The following is a 14,486-nucleotide window of genomic DNA, read 5'->3' as shown; positions in this document are numbered from 1 at the left end:
TTATGTGCTGCTAATGATCTACAATTACCCAAAAGAGTCAGGTTTTTGTTATCTTCCTGGACTAAGAACTCTTGGTTGTACCAAGCAGGTTGCGGGGACCACTGACATACAGAGAATTGAAGCCCAGAATTCACCAGATTTAAGCTATGTATGCAGTTACTCTGCATATTGGGCCTCAGGGCATGGAGGGCATCCGGGGTATACTTAATTTTTACCTCTTTGCTAGGCATATGGGCAAAGGGACTGGGCCCTGGACCCGTGCTGGTGCAGATGGGTGCAGACAGGCTTGCCATTGGTGCGCCTGCTACACTTCGCTTGCATCTGGGCTAAAAATAGCCCGGATGCCTGAATCAAGAACAAAGACTGCACCGCCAACCCACCCAAGATGGCGGCTTGTACTGGCACTTAAGAAAGAGTAATGGAAATCTAAACAGGGCGTTGGGGGGTCCACGGGTCTATCCCTTTTTGGAGATCTCTCCCAGTGGGACGAGTTGCAATAGCAACGATTCTAATGCTGCCTCGGCTATATTACTTTGCGCTCTTCTGTTATACCTACCTATGTCCTTCTTCAATAAAGTGCACAACTTACTGACAGAACTAATTTAGAGCGAGGGTAGAAGATGGGTGACCTAACAGATGTTACAGCAACCAAAATTTTAAGGTCGACTGGGTGCACCCAGTTATGAATGGTACCATGTGGCGGCCCAATTCCAGTGGCCAATGTGGTTGCTTGGTTCAGGCGATTGCCCGAGAGAATATAGATCCAGTGGCTGCTCAATGGAGTCCCATTATACACATGGTTGGCGTCACCGAGACTCTGGCATATTGCGGAGAGCAGACAGATGAAGGTGGCCCGTCTGTGTTGGGCGAGATACGTACTGGGACACAACGGTTGTTCTACCTACTCTCCCCAATACTGCAAACTCCAGATCTGTCTACTATAGCCACCGAGCTTGGAAAACCGCAGGCCTTCTGACCCTGGGTGATCTACACAGGAAGGGTGTACTTCTGTCAATCTAGGAACTCCTGCAGGGATTCAAACTTCCTGTGGGTCACTTCCTCATGTATTATGGCTACAGCAGCAGGACCACATGGGGGTTGGGGAGGGAGTCTCCCTACTCCCAGATACTACATACTTTGTTTACACATGAGAACACTTGATATGGATGCGAGCTGGAACTGATTACTACTTGAAAATAAAACAGCAAGGTATACCAATTAACGGAGGGGACTCTGGTGAAAGAGGAATAAAAAAAACTATGAACTTCCCCCCCGGACTCAAGATTTTGGGATGTGGAGACTTAATGTTTCAGTGATAGACATAGGTTTCAGCAGAGTTCAGGAAGGCACTGTGGTATGTGGCACAACTACACAATCTGAGAAAAGTGATTAACAATGGAATATCTCATCACACTGCAGCTACAGATATACTTAATGTCATAATTCCCTAACATGTTAGACTAACGTGCGTCACCGATGGCTATGTTAAATGCTATCAATATTGATAGTACAGTTTTATGCAGCATTATGGAGAACGTTCTTTTTCCTCTATCTTCTCCTTTTTTCTCACCCTCTCTCTTTGTTCTTTTTATCTTCTTCATCACTGGGGTCCAACATCCTCGTACTCAATATTAAAAAACGTTACATTAGTCATGCCACATGTTGCCCTCTGAGATGCTCCTACAACCCATAATATGTAAAGTTTATGAAAAATCAATGAACATATATAAAAAATACAGGGTGAGACTCATTCAGTTAGGTGACATAGGACTGATACTAGATTATTCTGTTCACCATGGAATCATGAACCCTTGCATTAATTCCAGGAATGTGTCACTTGAGTACGAGGCCACATTTTTCTTCATTTTACTAACCAAGTAATCTTAACCCAGCTGCCTAATGTCCCCATAAAAGTTTTCAAATGGAGTGGGGGGGATATGGGAAAGTACGACAATGCAGGATTTACGAACAAGAAAGCATTGGAAAAATTCAGTATCAAATTAGTAAAATGAACGTTTATGTTTTAAATCAGGTCAAACAAAATCATAAGTCATGGTTACCATGGTTACACATACTCTTTGTTGTGTTTCAAAGCCACATGGTCGGACTCAAAGTAATACACATCAGGTTCTTCGTCCTCCTCTTCCGCAGATTGCAGGCTTCCACTCTCTATGGCAGTGGGGGCACATCCAGTCACCAGCATTGCCTCCACAGGAGGCTTAGTAAGTCCACTACCTGCACTCTCTGCAGGTTCACAGTTATCCGTTTTGTCTGTCTCAGTGACAGCTGAGTTCACCGAAGAATCGAGGTCACAAATATTTTCCACTACATTAGTTTCCGAGTCTACGGCTTTGCTTTTCTTAAACTCCCCATTTTCCCAACAAGGTGAGGTACCACTTTGTGGGCTTCCTCTCTGCGGAATGGCCCTGCCTGGTGAAGCTCTTCTGGTGTACCCATGTTCTTCATGTTCCACAAAACAGGTTATTTTGGCTGAAACATCCTGACCTGGAGGTGTGATTTCTGTTTCCCCTGAGATAGGAGCCCCACAATGATCTTTATTTAAACTGTTTTTTGCAGTACAACGTTCCTTCGAGGCACTGTTATCACCCACAACATCCACCTCCTCTTCAGAATCCCTTACCAATGGCTGAGTGTCTGAGGTGGGCACGGTTGCTAGCTCGTTTGCCTGAGTGACATGTTCACAAGGCGGGTAGTCATTTGCTAGTTTATGGTCCTCCAATACTACCCGCTCTTGTGAATTTGTGCAAGGCACATTATGATCTGAATCTGGGCCCTCTTTGTCAATGTTGTGCAATGGTGAAGAACGATCACACAAATTTCCATTTTCTGTTAATGTATGTTCATTAGATAAGCAGGGGCCCGTATTAGTGTCCAGAATAGTGTTAAGTTCAGACTGACAATTATCACAACTTGAAGCAAACACCTCCTCCTCAACTATCCCATTTACTGTTTCATAGTGAACAACCTCTTTGCTTTCCACTAAAGCAGAGTCGTCACTCCCTTCTTCACAGGTATTTACCATTTTGATTTCCCTTTCGTCACAGTCATCCAATAAAAGACATCGGCGAGCTTGCTTAGTCTCGGGAGAGTCTGCATCATGGTCAGACACCGAGCTCTTTCTTTCAGATAGTTCGAGGATAGCATTGATCGTTGAATCTTCCTCTGAGATGTTCAAGGGGTCTGACCGTAAACTCCGCTTGACACGCTTCAAAACAGGTGACTCAGTTTCATCGTGCTTTAACTCACAGTTATCCACAGTGTCTTTATCAGCGATGTCCCTTTCTGAAGCAGACAACCCTCTTTTCCGAGGGCTTGCACAAGAATCACAATGACTTTGCTGTTTTAGGTCTGCACTTCTTGCACCGTTTGCTCCCTTTGGTGGCAGCACAGGTTCTGGTCTTTTCTTTGGTGATTTGGACCGCACAAGAGGATGGGCTGGTACTTCTTCTTGATGTACAATGCTTCGATTCCTTAAGGTTCGGCCACAAAAGCTTTCATCCAAGCCATTCAACCCAACTGTTGATCTTGTGACACGACTAGATCGAGAAGCAGCCATACTATGGCAAATTGCTAATGTGGGTTCTGCATGATTCACTCATCAGGAAACCCTGTAAGCAATAAGAATATATATTTTTTAGAAGTTTTAAGAAGAAAAACAAAAAAAACTACTTTGAGATACCCTCTCTATACTTTCAGTGAAGATTGTTCAAGAGTTACATACGTTCACTAAACTATCAACATTTTAAAAGTCTATCACAATATAGATAGAAAAACTGAATTTATAGATATTTGTTAAAATAAAACAATTAAAAGAATTTATCCTAGGTTTACATGGTATTCCATCACAAAATCAACATCCACATCTTATTTCACCCTTATATCATTCTCTTTGACCCACACCAAAAGGGCTATATATCTTTAAAGCACTGAATACAAACCACATACAATTCCAAAAAGTATTATTTAATTCATACAAATCCTCTAAACTCATTTTAGACAAGAAAATAAAATCACATAAACAGTCTGAAATATTAAAATGCAAGCTTTAGTTGCGCTTTTGAAAATGTACATAGCAAACATATGTCACTCTGCAATCATAATCGGATTAAATCATATACCGTTCTTGTAAGGAAATGCCTCCTTGGCATGGTTACCCCCTAACTTTTTGCCTTTGCTGATGCTAAGTTATGATTTTAAAGTGTGCTGGGACCCTGCTAACCAGGCCCCACCACCAGTGTTATTTCCCTAAACTGTACCTTTGTCTCCACAATTGGCACAACCCTGGCACTCAGGTAAGTACCTTGTAACTGGTAGCCTTGGTACCAGGGAAGGTCTCTAATGGCTGCAGCATGTCTTATGCCTCCCTAGGGACCCCTCACTCCGCACATGCACACTGCCTTACAGCTTGTGTGTGATGGTGGGGAGAAAATTACTAAGTCGACATGGCACTCCCCTCAGAGTGCCATGCCAACCTCACACTGCCTGTGGCATAGGTAAGTCACCCCTCTAGCAGGCCTTACAGCCCTAAGGCAGGGTGCACTATACCACAGGTGAGGGCATATGTGCATGAGCACTATGCCCCTACAGCGTCTAAGCAAAACCTTAGACATTGTAAGTGCAGGGTAGCCATAAGAGTATATGGACTGGGAGTTTGTCAAACACGAACTCCACAGTTCCATAATGGTTACACTGAAAACTGGGAAGTTTGGTATCAAACTTCTCAGCACAATAAATGCACACTGATGCCAGTGTGCAATTTATTGTAACATACACCCAGAGGGGATCTTAGAGATGCCCCCTGAATACCTACCCAACTTCTAGTATAGGCTGACCAGTTTCTCCCACCCTGACACACACCAGACATGTTGCTGGCCAAATGGGGAGAGTGCCTTTGTCACTCTGTGGCCAGGAACAAAGCCTGTACTGGGTGGAGGTGCTTCTCACTGCCCCTGCAGGAACTGTAACACCTGTCAGTGAGCCTCAAAGGCTCACGCATTTTGTTACAGCACCCCAGGGCATCCCAGCTAGTGGAGATGCCCATCCCTCCGGCCACTGCCCTCACTTTTGACGGCAAGGCTGGAGGAGATAATGAGAAAAACAAGGAGGACTCACCCACCAGTCAGGACAGCCCGTAAGGTGTCCTGCGCTTATGTGACCCCTGCCTTGAGAAATCCTCCATCTTGAGTTTGGAGGATCCCCCCAATAGAATTAGGGATGTGCCCCCCTCCCCACAGGGAGGAGGCACAAAGAGGGTGTAGCCATTGGCTACTGCCCTCCCACACCTAAACACACCCCTAAATTCAGTATTTAGGGGCTCCCCAGATCCCAGGAAATCAGATTCCTGCAACCTGAAGAAAGAAGAAGGACTTCTGACCTACAAGCCTGCAGAGAAGGAGGAAGACTACAACTGCTTTGGCCCCAGCCCTACCGGCCTGTCTCCAACTTCGAAAACCCGCACCAGTGACGCATCCGACAGGGACCAGCGACATCTGAAGTCTCAGAGGACTGCCCTGGACTAAAGGACCAAGAAACTCCTGTGAACAGTGGCCCTGTTCAAAACCAGCTACTTCTTTGCAAGAAAGAAGCAACTTCCAAAGAATGCACGTTTCCCGCCGGAAGCTTAAAGACTTCTCACTCTGCACCAGACGCCCCTGGCTCGAGATTCAGAGAACCAACACCTCAGAGAGGACTCCCCGGCGACTGCGAGCCCGTGAGTAACCAGAGACGACCCCCCTGAGCCACCCACAGCGATGCCTGCAGAGAGAATCCATAGGCTCCCCCTGACCGCGACTGCCTGTAACAAGGAACCCAACGCCTGGAACCAGCACTGCACCCGCAGCCCCCAGGACCTGAAGGAACCGAACCTCAGCAAAGGAGTGACCCCCCCCAGGAGACCCTCTGCCTTGCCCAGGTGGTGGATGTCCCAAGAAGCCCCCTCTGTGCCTGCACAGCTAGAGTGATCCCCAGGTCCCTCCATTGTTTCCTACCTGAAACCCGATGCCTGCTTTGCACACTACACCGGGCCGCCCCTGTGCCGCTGAGGGTGTACTTTGTGGGCCTACTTTTGTCCCCCCCCCCCAGTGCTCTACAAAACACCCCTGGTCAGCCCCCCCGAGGACGCAGGTACTTACCTGCTGGCAGACTGGAACCGGAGCACCCCTGTCCTCCATAGACGCCTATGTGTTTTGGGCAACTCTTTGACCTCTGCACCTGACCAGCCCTGAGCTGCTGGTGTGGTAACTTTGGGGTTGCCTTGAACCCCCAACTGTGGACTGCCTAAGCCCCAGAACTGAGACGTGTAAGTGTTTTACTTACCTCCTAATCTAACCTTTACTTACCTCCCCCAGGAACTGTTGATTTTTGCACTGTGTCCACTTTGAAAATAGCTTATTGCCATTTTTACAAAAGACTGTACATGATATTGTTTTCATCAAAAGTTCCTAAAGTATCTAAGTGAAGTACCTTACATTTAAAGTGTTTAATGTAAATCTTGAACCTGTGGTTCTTAAAATAAACTAAGAAAATATATTTTTCAAAATAAAAACCTATTGGCCTGGAGTAAATCTTTGAGTGTGTGTTCATTTATTGCCTGTGTGTGTACAGCAAATGCTTAACACTACCCTCTGATAATCCTACTGCTCGACCACACTACCACAAAATAGAGCTTTAAAAATATCTACTTTTGCTACTATCTTACCTCTAAGGGGAACCCTTGGACTCTGTGCACACTATTTCTTACTTTGAAATAGTATATACAGAGCCAACTTCCTACAGTTGTGCAATGCTGATGGTTTGGTTTCTAATTGTCAACGCATTTCAGTGGCCCAAGCTTTATTTTGTTTAAGCAACCTAGTTCAGGACATAACAAATTTATATTTTTCCCTCATCAATATTGTTTAAAAAACATATCATGATCAAAATTGCAAATTCTACAGAAAACACATAAATAAAAAATACGGAGTTAATATTGAGCTTTTTATTAAAAAATACATTCCTATACAACAAAGAAAGTCACAGTTCACAATATCAACTCTATAGTAGATAGAATATATAGCTCTGTCAGTGTGCCAAAAAAAAAAGAGAATTAATATTATGTAAGAGTGAAGTAAGGTACGGATGTTGACTGAATACTATCTAAACCTGGGGAAAGTTGCTTTATTTCTACTTTAAGAAAACCCTGTCCACGTTGGTTTCTTGAGGTTTTATTCTCATTGATTACCTAACAAAACAAGACCGTTTCAGGCAGCACTTAGAAGCCATGGACAAAAGCAAGTGGAATAGAATAAATTAAGGTTATATAAACGTTTCAACGGGTATATAAGCATAACAAGTAGAGGGTTCAGAGGTCATTGCTAAAGAATGCAAAGCACGCTCTAATAAGGTAAATGAGCACAATACTGTAGAAATGGTTCACACCACATAGCAACGAAATCGTCATAATGGTTCAGTGAGATCTCTGTACTATGTTTCTATTTCCCAACCAATTATATTCAGACAAGCATGCATTCTCCTTTAACACAAAGTGAGCTTGAGTTTTTAGAGAAGCACTTGAAAAAAAAGCAGAGCTACTGCTTTCCTAAGGGCTTGGTATCTGGGCCCCATAAAAACCTACAAACGGAGTGGGAATTACATTTTCATAATTAGTGTAAGCTAAAACTGGACAGATGCCACAGAATGTACGCAACATTCAACAAAGCAAAACGGAGTTATGCTATAGAACTAAAATTACAATGGTGACGTGCATGGTAGCATACTGCATGTTGCAGGGCTATCATTCAGACCTTAGGAAGTAGTAGGTGTTGCATGTTACCCCCACAAATCCTATTTATCCGTCACAGGCCTGAGATATCTGCTGGATCCCATCATGGGACAGAACAGAGGTAGTAGGTCTTGCTCTCCATCTGGTAGTGCATCAACTAACCAAGACTGATCGTGACTGAACTATTAAGGCCACTTCACAGTTTTTACTCAGCTGCACCAGACAATCGGAGAAAGAGAGGAGTACCTGGAAGATGAGGTTTTTAAAATACACTTTTCACTGAACTGGACTTCAAGCTAACCGTCTAGGGCGGCGAGCTTTAACCTTTTAACTTCTGTGGACTCCCACTTAATCATTACTGTTCCCGTGAGGGGCCCCAATCGAGTCATTACTGGACTCCGGGGACCCCCACTGAGTCATTACTGGAAGCTGGGGACCCTGGGTTAAACAATTTCAAAGATTTGAACCACAAAATAAAGCGGCATTCATCACAAATTAGTTAATGATTTAATGCAATTCACAAATACTAAAATAATAAAAACAATAATTTAAATAGACAGTTGGAGCTTTTCTAAATTCAATTAAAGGCAACCACTGCCAATACTATATTCTGTTTGTTGCACATGCACTGCTCCCACAAACCAACCTGTGGCTGCCAACTTAATTTCTAGCCTCCAATTTTAAATTCCTTCATATTTACAAAACATTTTACATTTTTAAATTTAGTTTATTTATATACTTTTGAATCTGTTATTATTTAATTTCTAAGTAGTCGCGGACCCCGCACCACACATTAAGAACCGCTGCTCTACTCCCATCTAGTACTGAATTATCTATCATCTTGCTGCTTTCAGTAACCATTCTCACTTAACCAGGAGATTTTCTCTTTTCCTTTTATTTATTTATTTTTTTAAAGACGAAATCCCTGCACTTCAGAAAAAAACGCATTCCCCCGTTAGCCAACATTGAGACGTGATCTCTGCGTTATTTCTAGAGCCAGTCTCAGTAACTGGATACCACATTACTGGCTTGCTCAGCAGAATCCGCGGACCTCAATGCAGCACTTAAAGCTCGGCTCTTGGCTGCGTTCCCTGAACAGTATTCCAGGAATTGTAGTTGCATGTTTCATTTAACAGTGGAAACTAATGGAATGCCACAACCCGCCTCCTGCACCTCCCCCAGTGCTATGTTTTTATTAACATACTTTATCAGATGCGGCCTTTCAAGTTATTTATGGATTTTCGAGAACGTGTTGCACAGAGCGGGCCGCACCCTGAACTAGACATCAACGTTGATAGTTGAGGAATAAAATAATAATGAACACAAAAAATAAAATACAGCAGCCGTGCCAAAGCTAGCAATGACCCCAAAACATAATAATACATAGTAGTCACAAAATGACATTTAAGCATCAGTAAACTCACGGCAACACAGTATACAAGGCACCTGAATGCAGGAAGACCAATATTGAACTTGGGAATACTTCAGAGCGCTCAAGTTTCCAAACTGGATGTATGAGTAGCTCACCCATTCAAGATTTTAGCTTGGAATTCTGGCACTATTAGTACTATATGTAGTTTTCTTCATCTCATTATACTAGACCCAGGGTTAAAAAGAAAAGAACAAGAAAAGAAAAAAAAAAAAAAAAAAAAAAAAAGCCGTATAGGTGCGGAATAGACCGAAAGGGTGACAGTACTTCTTGCACAAGAAGTTTCATAGAAATACTAGACAAGAGATATGATGCATTATTTTAGAAACTCAAGCAGTAAAATTATATAAGATTTATAGCATGACTAAAAGCTAGAGCCCAATAATGTGGACGGAAGCCTTCCGTCGATACAATAAGGACTAATTAGAAAAATTATTTATAGTACACCTTTAGTATTAGACTAAGCTAAATAAAAGAGACAAGGTTCTTTTATGTTTCGTAATGACGTTCAAATATCAACTCTTTTCGGTAATAGGATAAGATTGCTCTAATGTCTGCAGGAATAGAAGTAAGACTTAATGTATTTCCTTTATTAAATCAAGGTGTTTCGAAGACGAGAATACCTTTGTTCTGGGGGGGGGGAGGGCTAGGGTGGATTGGAGAACAGGTGTGTGTGTGATGCAGGTAAGTTTAACAAATGTCCTTGCTTTCTAGAGGACGTTATTTGCTTATTTGGAATTACGAAAATGGAGCACTCTATCCTGTTCATACAAATTACCAATTCGAAAGCACTGTCCAAAACTATAGGTAGTTTTCATCTGAATAACTATTTCAGTGGTTTATATTATATAAACATATATACACACATGTATATAGAGCTATATATGTATCCACATACCGCCACAGCGGTGGTTGTCAATGGGTAGGACAGCATTTACATGGGAAATGCCTTTTTGGTCGGCTAAAAACTTTGGTCCCGTTTGACGAATCTTCCCAAAACTTTCCAGAAAGGTACTACATTTTTTTTAGACTAGTTCGCGGATGGAATTTGTAACGTGATTAGTCAAGCAGGGGCTGTGGTGTGGTGTGTGGGTGTCTGTGTCCGAAATTCCCCATGCACTTTCCATAGAGTACTTTAGGCACCGCTGTCACAAAAACTGAACAGATATACAGCAAAATTGGCAGGAAGCTACATCCTAGTTCGCAGATTGCGCTTCTTCTGACATAGCACCCTCCCAAATCCCATTTTTGGGGCCTTGGACCAGGTATATTATTAAAGTGGGGCACACATTCTCCACCCGATCCATTTTGAGCCCAGAGGAAACCATCCCCTGGGGCCTCATTTTTTTTTAACTTTAAGGCGCAAAGGCTGTGTGCCCCCACCCTCCAGAGATCTGGGATGTACCATCCCCCATGGACCATATTAAAAAATAAAGGGGAGGAGGCACGTGTCCCCCTCTACAATCCTTAAAAGGCCCCAGGGTCGTCACTTAAAAGAAAAATGGAGGGGGACAGCTGTCACCTTCCTGAGCCAGGCCGTCTCACTTACCGTGTCTCAGGGAGCCCACCCCCAGCAAACACTAGTTTCCCTACCCACCCTAGCACAGGCAGAGAAACATGCATTTGCTTCCGTCTGCCGGGAGCATATTTAAAAGTCCTTCCAAACGGGAGCAAACACTAAGTTTGCCCCAGCCAGAGGGAGATTTAAAAACACTCCTGCTGCCTAGGAGCAGTCCTGTGCTCTGTATACTTGCCCTCACTGACGCGGGCAGGGAACCAGAACACATATTGCTCCTGCTTAGAGGGAACATCATAGTTATCTGCTTCACCCCGGCAGGAGCCTACCAGGTTGTGCACCTTGTGGGGAGCCGGTTGCAGGAGTACCCAAGCTTCCCCCGCAGCCCAAACGTGTGCTCGCCTGGTGGATGTCAGATCTATTCATAAAGCAGGCCCTGAGAAACTGGGTACCCCGGGGCCAAAACAGGATTGGGCTGCACAGCCCCCCTCTTTTTTATTTTATTTGGCCACAGGGAATGGGGTCCCTGGGGCCTCTTAAGGCATGAAGAGGGGAGTTGCATACCCACCTCCAGTGCTTAATTTGTAAATAAAAACGTGTGCTCATCTTAAACACACTGCTGCTGCAATTAAATGTGCAAGCATGGAATACTGAGGCAACGTAATCCTGAAGCCATTTTGAGACTCATTAATCCATTCACAGCTATTCCCTGCCCCTTTACTTCAATCTTGCATCTTCCTGCTTTTCCCCTTTGATGCTTTTTCGTTTCTCTCCCTCAGTTGTTCCCATATGTGTCTTTTGTTCGCAGTAAATTCTTGAAGCAGAAAAATAATTGCCGCCACTCAAAAATAAGTGCCATAGCTCTGCACCGGAAACAACAAGCACAAATTAAGCACTGCCCACCTCCCCTTAATATACATCATTTGGTGCAGGGGAATGGGGTCCCCAGGGCCCAGGTGTTAACCGTACACTACAATGCCATAGGCTGTGCACACTCTGGGTTTGGCAGCCTGCTGGGGTTCTGGCCAAAGGGCCTGGCAGCAGGCCAAACCGTGTGGCCAGCCCTGTGAGATTGGCTGACTGTGACCAGCCTCATACCATGCACAACCAAATGCTGTGCATGGTTTGAAGCTGCCAACTATTTGCCAAAGGCTGTACGTAGCATTGGGTTGGCTGCCTGTGGAGGTTTGGCCGCAGGCCAGGCACTGTGACCAACCCCATGCTGTGCATGGCTGAAGACAGTGCACAGCAAGGGTTGGCTTTAACTACTGTAATAAAATATGACTTTGTGTTTTTCCAGTGAATTTTCTAAACACGTGTTATCAGCTGTAGTTAGCAGCGCCCACTATAACTTGCACCATCACTCATGATGTTCTATGACATCACTGATAGCATCATCTAAGCTTCTTTTGCGCACATTGCTCTATAAACAAGTATGGCATATGAAGTCTGAAAGTAAGTACAAAAGAAATCATAACAAAGCATCATTAATGCCATCATACACACTACTCCCTTTGATGAACCAAACTTGTGTTATGTAAAACACTGACCAAACCATGTACTCACTGCATGGGGAGCCAAGTTCATGCTATCAACACAGTACTCAATCTGTATACAACTGTTCAGAGAAAACCAAGTTACTCCAGATATTCAACTTCTGTTACATAACTAATGTCCTACTATGGACAGCCTTGATCTTCACCAAACCTTCATTGAGAGATGAAGTTGATATGACTAGAAAAGCATAAACAGTGTTCAGTCAATGGAGAGAAGTACGCCACTGAGTATTAAAGAGTATCTGCTAAGAACAATGTTCACTCTATGCACAACTTGTCCAAAGAGACTATTCACTTAAAATAACCAAGATCTGAAGGGGCTAAAGATAATACTAACTTCAGCCTTCATATTGTGGGAAAACATTTACAGACAGGCAATCTTCAGAAGCAAATCAAGCACATTTACATAGGTTAGTACCTGGTGCACAGTTGTAATGCTATTTGTATTAAACTACCAGCTCCATCTTGACTACTGACTCCATTTTGTGCTTAGCTTCACACACCGTCACATTGGTGGCGCAGGTATTTGTCCTGCGCACACCTTGTGCAACGTGTTTTCGCTTGTTCTCACTGAAGGATGGACACATAACATGGGGGCGTAAGGATGATACCATCTACCAGGCTGGGAATGTTTATGGTAAAGCAGGGAACAGCTCAGCCTTGGAAAAACACTGAGAGTTAGCCAGTCTCCAGCGTGTTATTTTCAACACTGACCTGGTACAGCCCGCATTTGAACAACTGATGGGAGAGGGGCGTTTCTTCTTTTCTATGCAATGTAAACCAGACATTACATATTATACCAGACTTGTGTTCTAATAGAATTGACTGTGTGCGGTGTTCTAACCTTGCTTATAATACTCAGACAGTTCAACTAGGGCAAAAAGCGTTCAAGCATATCCCTAACGAAATAACAGCTGGGGCAGGAGTTATAGTTACCTTAAGGCAATAGTTAAAGTGATTTGAAACAAATAATTACAACTGCTGAATTTCTATGGTTTTGTGCAAGTAAATTCAGAACATAACTATAACACCCCTGTAACCTTTGTTTTCTTAAGTGATATATACACACAACCACACGCACACAAACACACACACTTTTCCCCTTTCTACCTCAGCGTGGATAGCACTATGCTTTAAAAAAAAGGCATTGAATTGAGCAAATTTAGAGTGTTGCTGGTGTCAAAGGGTGCTCTTTATAGGAGTTGCTCTCAGTCTAATCTTGTGAACTAGCTAGAGCCCTCTGCTTCCTTTTTTCATGATTTATACAGCACTCAAAGCCTGAAAGGGTATTGTTTTGTGTGTGTGTGTGTGTGTGTGTGTGTGTGTATATATATATATATATATATATATATATATATATATATATATATAAATAAATAAATACACACACACACACAATAAATAAATCATTTACGGCTCCCATCACAAGGTTCAGAAATTCCACTTATTAAGGAGTAGCTATTTAAGACCTAAAAATGGCTGTTTCTAATGTATTTTCTATTCTTTGCGCCTTTTAACCCATCATATCCAAAATGTTTTGGTGGGATGTCGAAACCAGCTGGGTAAGGCACATGTATTAGGCGGCGTCTACTTTTTGCAAAACATGGCCACACTGTCTACAAGTTCAAGCATGTAAACAGAGGTTCGCTTTGGGTTATCCCTCTACAGATTTCCATGTTATCTTACAGTAATGTTGCGACTTGAATAAAAGAGGTCAAAATGGTTTAATATCATGCAGAGATCTTTTCCAAGGACAGGATGAAACTAATTGTTTTAAATGCATAACTATAAATAATTCATATAAAAAGAAGCTTCGTGCTCACGCAGTGCAAGATAAGTGACAAGAAATAAACGTATATATAGAACAAGGCAAGGACCATTGTCAGTTAATAATGTTGATAAAACATGTCTTGTATTAAAAAAAAATATATATATATATACACACACATACATACATACACACACAAAGTCTACTTGCCCACAATGTTCATGTTTCAACCCTGTATTAGTGGCAAAGTCATCAGGACAAAGTTGATAAAAGCCCCCAACCCACTCCCACCCCCCCAAAAAAACATAAGGTCCAGGGAAAGTTGTATCCCAAATAAATGCTATTTGACGACAGCCTGCGGTTGTGTTTACATTGTATCCATCGCTAAAGACTGTTGTGGTGAGGTGGGTACAATGACGGAAGTATGTCAAGCACCA

General features: G+C 43.1%; 1 protein-coding gene across 1 annotated transcript in view; it reads right to left on the bottom strand.

Moving 5' to 3' along the window:
* The window catches only part of ZZZ3 (zinc finger ZZ-type containing 3), a 388,382-nt gene that overhangs the window by 356,893 nt on the left and 17,003 nt on the right, over nt 1-14,486 (bottom strand). The window contains exon 2 of the mRNA XM_069232251.1: nt 2,076-3,629. Within this exon, the coding sequence (XP_069088352.1) occupies nt 2,076-3,577 (1,502 nt within the window). The 5' untranslated portion in view covers nt 3,578-3,629. The remainder of the gene's footprint in view (nt 1-2,075; nt 3,630-14,486) is intronic.

The sequence above is a fragment of the Pleurodeles waltl genome, chromosome 4_2 (genome assembly GCF_031143425.1).
Source record: "Pleurodeles waltl isolate 20211129_DDA chromosome 4_2, aPleWal1.hap1.20221129, whole genome shotgun sequence".
Taxonomy (NCBI): Eukaryota; Metazoa; Chordata; class Amphibia; order Caudata; family Salamandridae; genus Pleurodeles; species Pleurodeles waltl.
This window is presented reverse-complemented; position numbering and strand designations above follow the sequence as displayed.